The sequence below is a fragment of the Rattus norvegicus genome, chromosome 4, assembly GCF_036323735.1.
Source record: "Rattus norvegicus strain BN/NHsdMcwi chromosome 4, GRCr8, whole genome shotgun sequence".
Taxonomy (NCBI): Eukaryota; Metazoa; Chordata; class Mammalia; order Rodentia; family Muridae; genus Rattus; species Rattus norvegicus.
This window is the reverse complement of record NC_086022.1, coordinates 98,567,043-98,575,112: the sequence shown is the minus strand read 5'-3', so window position 1 is coordinate 98,575,112 and position 8,070 is coordinate 98,567,043. Positions and strand designations below refer to the sequence as shown.

Here is an 8,070-nt window from a genome sequence, read left to right as displayed (position 1 = left end):
CAGTCCATTTCTTCCACACAATACCAATTCATGTTCTCCTCTTCCCCTTCCTGCTTTCTTTCTCGCACATGACCTTTCCTCCATTCCCACAAATGATTACTTTGCTCTCCCTCTTAATCTGAGGTGTGACAGAGTAGGACTTGGGCCCTTTGGCTTGTTGAACATTTTGAGTTCTGTGCACCATATCTCAGGTATTCTGTACTTTCTGTTTTTTGGCTGATGTCCAACTATTAGTGAATATATCAAGCATGTCTTTTCAGGCTGAGTTCCCTCACTCAGGATGTTACTTTCTAATTCTATCTATTTGCCTGCAAAACTCAGTGTGTCCTTGTTCTTAATAGCTGAGTAGTATTCAATTGTGTAAACGAACAAAATGTTCTGTGTCCACTCTTCTGTCATTGGACATCTGAGTTGATTCTAGCTTCTAGATGTCACAAACAATGCCGCTATGAACATAGTGGAACATCTGGACCAGTGGCCTGGTGAAGGTTCTTTTGTGGATATATTCCCAAGAAGAGTATAGCTGGGTCTTCAGGTAGATCTACTAAAATTTTCTGCAGAAACTCCAGATGGATTTCAAAAATGGTTTTACCACTTTGCCATCCCACCAGCTATGGAGGAGTGTTCCTCTTTCTCCGTGTCCTGGTCAACATGTGCTGTCACCTGAGGTTTTGTTCTTAGCCATTCTGATTGTTGTAAGATAGAATCTCAGGGTCCTTTTGATTTGCATTTTTCTGATCACTAAGAACTTTGAATATTTCATTAGGTGCTTCTCAGCCATTAGAGATTCCTTTCTTCTGAATTCTTGGTTGAATTCTATACCTCTTTCTTTGATTGAGTCATACCTTGCTGTTATTCTAACCAAGCAAGTCAAGACAATCATTTGGCTTATTTTTGAACAATGCATTTATTTTTGAAATTTATTCCAAAATCACATCCATTTTGAAAATAGTGCAATTATCTCAGCAAGTGCCTCATACAAGAGAATATACATAGAGTAATTCATTATAAAAATATATACTATATTTTTTGATACTAGGCATGAAAGTAAAGTGATTAATAAACTACTACATATCAGTGAAAATGTGGCTATTACAGAACACTGACAAACAAAATGATCAAATTTTTGTAGGACAACCTGGATTTCTATTCACTGTTGATGGAAATGCAAATAGTGACACAACCTTCAAAGACAATCTGGTGATATTATTACAGAGCATGTTCTTACTCTATCATCCTGAAAGCTCTATATTCATTTAAAGAATTTAAAACCTTATTTTCATAAAAAACTAGCATGAAATATCTATTGCCGCTTTTTTTTTAACATTTAAAACCTGAACATAAACATGATCCCTCTTTATAAGTGAATTGATAAATAATCTTTGGCATACCTACCCACAGACCATCATTGAGAAAAAGAAAAGAAAAGAAAGAAAGAAAGAAATGAGATACTGACATCTGAAAATCCATGGAGGAAACATATTTGTGTATTTCATATAGAAACCAGTCTGAATACTTAATTTCCTTATTATTCAAATTATAAGATATTCAGAAAGACACAAAACTATGATGTAGAAAAATCATTAGTGTTCTCCTGTTATTAGAGGGGAAGAGCTATGCATGGACTTCACAGTATTTCAGGGCACGGAAACAGTTATGTATGTTCCACAATGGAGACTATGTCCTAGTACATACATTTTCAGAGGCAATGTCATTAATTATATGAAAGCACGGCAATGCTCTACAGAAATCATATTCTCAGAGTGACAACAATAGTCATCCAGAATATATTGAATTCACATATTGCAACAAGTGCACTACTTTGTGGAAAGATACTCATAATTGGAGAGGTTGAGCATGCTCAGGACATTGCAAACTATAAGAGCTTTATTGATTCTCAAACTTCCATGCTTCCAAAAGGAGTCTAAAAACTTTGCATTTTGACAGTCATCCATAGCCAAATGTTTGTAAAATCAACTTTAATTTGCCACTAATTTCAACTCATAACAACTTGATTGAGTCTCCAGAATGATGGACACTTGAGGTCCCACATGGATCTTTATAGTTTCATGATCTAACTTTTTTACATGAGTGATGTACTGTATTCACTGGGCAAAATATTTGGACATGTCTTTCGGAGCTGTATTGGAGAGTTCATGGAAGTCATAAAAACAAAAATGACTTTACTTATAAAAACGGTTCACTCAGCATAAAAATATGAAGCATTTTAGCATTGACCTCTGGGTTCCTGGAGTAGATTTCTTTGTAAAGATTAGAATACTGATCAAATTGCACTTGGCAGAAAAGAAAAGAAAAGAAAAGAAAAGAAAAGAAAAGAAAAGAAACAGGTACCACATAACATATTCATTCAGGCTTAAATGCCTTTGTTCTCTTTTGTGGCTCAGTGAAATTAATCATGCTTATTATATCAGGGAAATTATTCTCAGATATGTGATTGTGTAGCTGAAGTAGAATAAAGTCATTCCAGCTGGAAGGAAAATCTGGGGTTTTCTTAGCTAAATGTGCCCATAACTGCAAGCCTCATTGTACCTCAAAAATACCCACAAACACTTAAATATCCCATGAGAGACAGAAGGGTAGCTCAGCATCACATTTCTGCTTTTCATCACTGGTTCATGTTATGTATAACCAAAAGTAGGAAACTACAACTCTGGGGATAGTAATAAGTTCCACAATCTTCTAATTCCAGGTTGTTGATGCTAAGGGTAAATTCTGTATGTGAGCTGCTACCACTGCACTTCAAGTGGATTCCAGAGATGAGATCAGTACCATATTTGATGAGGAGTAGACTTTGAGTTTGGCTTGTCTTTTATTTGTTTTGTCTTTGTTTCGGGGGGGGGGTTGTTTGGTTATTTGATTGTTTGTTTGTTTTTGTGTTTTGTGTTTTGTGTTTTTCTTTTTGGTACCAGTGCATATGTATGGCACTGTCCTCATAGGATGGCAATTGATTCTCCCTTAGAATCTACCCAGGATATCTGGATACTGGGTTGTTGTGGTAAAATTTAAAATGTAGGTTTCTTTTAACCTGACCTAGAGCCAGATCTTTGGTACCACGGGGCATCTGTGAGATATTTTCATCTCAGTCAACACAGCATCTCACCTGCTCAGCTCCATCACATATCATAATGCCTCCTAGAACATACCCTGCTGGCTGTCCTGTCATTTGTTTTCTTCATGTGAGGTAGAACTGTAAACTAGCCCTCTTTTCTCTTCAAGTTGCTTTGGGTTATGTTTCCATCATAATAGAAAACAATATTTTATCACAATTTAAAACAATGTGACTATCCTCAGAGTTATTACTTCCTTTCTAAACACAATTAGTAAAAAAGGCTTCCTAAGAGAAAGTCTCTTTTGGGAGGATAGAAAAAATGAACAGGAAAAATTACATATTTTCACCTCATTAAGTCTTAATAATTTCCCATGCATAATTTCACTGAATAAGAAAAATTAAATTATGTTGCATTCTTGCTGGCTTTGAATAAGAATCTTTTCCCCACTTAGGCCTTTGTGTTACATATATAAAACAATGGAATACAAGTTCACAGAGCACTCGATGTGGGTGAACAAAAACTAGATACTCTCTCATAAAACTCAGAGTAGTGTTTTTAACCCCCAGTTCCGTGGCCTTCATTAGGAGATAGTAACTAGAGACTATGATGATGGATCACAGCTACTCAGAAGAGTCAGTCTTAGAATGTAATCTCAACAAGTCAGGACAGACCAAAACATAAGTGCAAACAACCTAGGTTTTGTTAAAATAGACAAAAATACACTATAGGAAGCATAGTCAACGTATTGTGCTTGTCAGATTTGATATCTGTATGGAGAAGAATGTAAATAGATCTATATTTATTACCCAGAATTAAATTCAAATTCACATGGTTAAAGAACTTAACATAAGTTCAGATACACTGATCCTGACAGAAGAGAAAGTAGGGCATAGCCTGAATGCAACAGCATAGGAATAAAGTGCCTAAATAGAGTACCTATGGCATAGGCACTAATATCAAAAATTAATAAACGGAAACTCGTGAAACTGAAAAGTTTCCATAAGGCAAAGGACACTATCAATAAGACAGAGAACAGCAGCCTATAGACTGCAGAAAGGTTTTCATCTACTCCACATACAATCCAGGACTAATATCCAGAAGAAGCCAAAAAGAACTGAATATGCTAAATATTACCAAGTAATACAAATAAAAATGAGTTTCAGATCTGAACAAGATTTTTAGTTGAGGAATCTAAAATGGCTGAGGAATGCTTAAAGAAATGTTGACCATCCTCATTGATCAGAGAAATGCAAATCAAAATTACATAGAAGTTCCATGTTACACCTATCAGAGTGGCTAAGATCAATAACGTAAGTGACACTCACGCTGGTGAAAATGTGGAACACGCCTCTGTTACTGGTGGGAGTGCAAACGTATTCAGCCGCTATGGAAATCAATATGGTAATTTCTGAGAAAATTAGTAATAGATTTACCAAATGACTTAGTTCTACATACCACTGATGGATATATATAAAGAGATGCTACACCCTATCCTAAGGACTCTTGCTCACCGATATTCATAGTGGCATTGTTCATAATACCCACAAACTGGAAACAACCTAGATATTCATCAACTGAAGATAGGATAAAGACATTGTTTCACATTTACACAAAAGAATATTACTCCTAAAGAATATTCGTGTAAGAAAATGGGATCATGAAATTTGTAATAAGATTGAAGGGACACTCCCCATCCTTGGGAGGCCACAAGGAAAACCAGTACAAAAGAAACTCTGGAACCTCTATGGGTGATTCTAGCACGGACTCCTAGTAATGGACAATATGGAGCTTGAAAGAGCCATCTTCTGTAACCGGGTAGGGCTTTAAGTGGTAAAGCTGAGACACCAACCCTCCACAAAATATTTGACCTAAAACCTGTTCTGACTACAAAATACGTAGAGGAAATTATGGCTTGGAAGTTGTGAGAGAGATCAACTAGTGACTGATCTCCCTTGAAGCAAATAGCGCAGGAGGGAATCCCACACCCAACATTTTCTGTAATGCCAGGAAATGAAAGCTGGATAACCCAGAGACCTAGCACAGAACAAAATACTACTAGTTAAGAGGAAATTATTCCTAATGTTATTTGGCTATACTTATAGATCTGTGCATAGTCTAAATTGTCTGTCATTAGAGACATACCTTATGTCAGATGATAGGAGTACATACAGAGATTCACAGCCAAACATTATGCAGACTAGGGGAACATAGCAGAAGCAGGGGAGAAAGGATTGCAAGACCCAGGGCAGCAAGGACTCCAAAGCACAAGGCTCACAGAAGCAACTAAGAAGGTCTTCATGGGGGCTCACAGAGATGAAGCAGCAGTCACAATGCCTGAATAGGTGTCTGCATTAGATCCTTTACCTATGTTATGATTCTATAACTTGAAGAACTGTAGGACTCCTAATAGTCATAGTGTGGATATTTCTGACCCATTTGCCTACAATTAAGACACTTTTCCTCCTTCTCAATTTCCTCATCCTGCATTCATATGATGGATTGTGTCTACTCTCATTGCATTTTTTTGTCACTTTTGGTGGATACCACAGGGGTGGTGCTGCTCTTCACTGAGAGGAAATGGAGGAGCAGTGGATGTAGAAGAGAGGGTTGGTAGACCCTCTAGGAAGAGGGTGAGAGTGGAAAATTTACTGGGGATGTATTGAACAAATATAAGGATAAGGAAGAAAAAGAAAAACTAGCAAAAAAGTAAACACAATATTAAAATACATTTTTAAAAAATAAAAAGAAAGAAAAATTTGGAGTCAAATTTTGCAGACCTCTGAAAAGAATCTTCCATGGGTGGGGTTAATGGACTTTTTAAAAACTCTAATCTTTTCATCTGCTGTGCTTTACTGAGTTCTGGTCAGTCAAGAGTCCACAGCCTCCCACACTGTGTTCACTATAGACAATGTTCTTCTACAGTAGGATACAAACACACACACACACACACACACACACACACACACACACACACGCACACACACCATGCAGTCCAAAGAATTTGAGGAATAAATTCAATAAATATCAACACTTCAAATTGTGTATCTTAGTGACCTAAAAATGTGACATAGAGTCTCAAAGTTTACAGATATTTCCGAAGAGCACAGTACATTATAGAAAAGATGATATTGGAGAAATCAAGTAATTTTCTGTACTTGGGGTAACATTTCTGCCCAGAGGACACAACCAGGATGAAATAGTAGAAACTAAGCACTTTATTGGACTTAGGCTATTGGTCTCTACACTCATTCTCAATAATAGTGATTAATCTTTCTCAAGGTGATGCCCCTGACCTCTGTGGCATACATGACTTGATCCTCCTGCTGACACCATTTCTTAGCATCTACACATCTAGCTTTCCTACTGTGTGTGAATACATCTGTGGAGGTTGCTTCGGCTCCCTTAGAACATTGTCTATAGTGAACACAGTGTGGGAGGCTGTGGACTCTTGACTGACCAGAACTCAGTAAAGCACAGCAGATGAAAAGATTAGAGTTTTTAAAAAGTCCATTAGTTTTTGTTTCTTAATTCTAGATCTACACAGTAGATTAGTCTCTTACATGTCATGTAATAGAATAAGCTTCTCCTTCAATGCAAGCCTGCAAAGCAGGAAGAATCACAGAAATATTAAATTCTGCCAATAATGTTAAGAATTGTAAACACTGTAGCCTTTTACTGGGAGTAGGAATGACAGAGCGATCTGTTTTAGCCTTGGGTGCTCCCATCACTGAGTCCCACCAATAGAGCTCCTGCTTGAGTCACAGGTTGTTTTCCACTTTCTACTCTGTATCCTTTCAACTTCTTCTTGCTAATCTGATTTCTTACTTTTTAATTTTGCTTTTATTTAATTTTATGGATTAGAATGGTTTTACTTGCAATTATGCATGACATTGTGCCTGCCTGTGCCCAGCAATGTCAAAAGGAGTCAGTAGATTCCATAACACTGGAATTTTTTAAAATGGTTGTGAAGCACTAGTTGCAGGCTAACTAGTGAAGCTGCATCCTCTGGAAGATCAGCCAGTACTCCTAAAGTACATCTCTCCCTAGCCCTTCCTACTGCCTCTTCTAAGATTTCCAATGTTCTTTCTCCCTTTTTCTTTTGTATTTAACTGTCCTGGGCCATCCATGGTGTCACAAGTCAGAAACCTCTACAAATATCCAACCTTCCACAAAGGTTCCATTAATCTCCTTTTACTTCAAATTTTACTTCTATGAAACTGAAAGTAATTTTTCTGGAATTTTCAACTATCTTTGATCCCTAGCTGGGAAGAAGTTCAGAGTTCTCATCATTGTGATGATTTAGCTTTAATTAGAAATACAAATCCCATGGTCTTTCAGTAATGGACTTTTTCAAGTATTTCCTTTTTTGTTGTACTGTCAGATTTTGCTTGTGATATCTGAAAAATGCTTAGAGACAGATGGGACAACCAAGCCTCTCACTTCTGCTCCCATGAGGTTTATGTTATGACTTGTATCACTGTGGGAGGATACTCATCATACTGTAGACAGTGATAGTCTGCTACATCTTCAGACTCCAGGCTGCTGATGGTGAGAGAATAATCTGATCCAGACCTACTGCCGCTGAACCTTGATGGGACCCCATCTGCCAAGTTCGTTGCACGATAAATCATATGCCTAGGAGATTTCCCTGGTTTCTGCTGGAACCAGTTTACATAAATCCCAACGTCCTGACTTGCCCGGCAAGTAATAGTGACTGTGTCTCCCAGAGACACAGACATGGAGGATGGAGACTGGGTCATCTGAATGTCGCATCTGGCATCTAAGAGTAGAGACATAATGGATATCCACATAGTTAAGCATTCCACAGGATGACATAACCCAAATACCAGTCAAACTAATCAATGAAATTCCCATTTTAGTGCATTTTACCTGCAAAGCAGAGCATCAATAACCCAAGAAACTGAGCATGGGCCCTCATGTCCATTCTGAGTTCTGACTGCAATGACAATGGCGCTGTATAGTGTGACTGGTTTATGAA

At 37.5% G+C, this 8,070-nt stretch overlaps 1 gene segment (V, D, J or C); it reads right to left on the bottom strand.

The window, feature by feature from the left end:
- Positions 1–7,528: 7,528 nt before the first annotated feature.
- LOC500159 (Ig kappa chain V-V region L6-like) lies at positions 7,529–8,070 on the bottom strand. The segment is given in 2 exon segments: positions 7,529–7,851; positions 7,962–8,070. Coding segments are annotated over 2 exon segments (378 nt in total).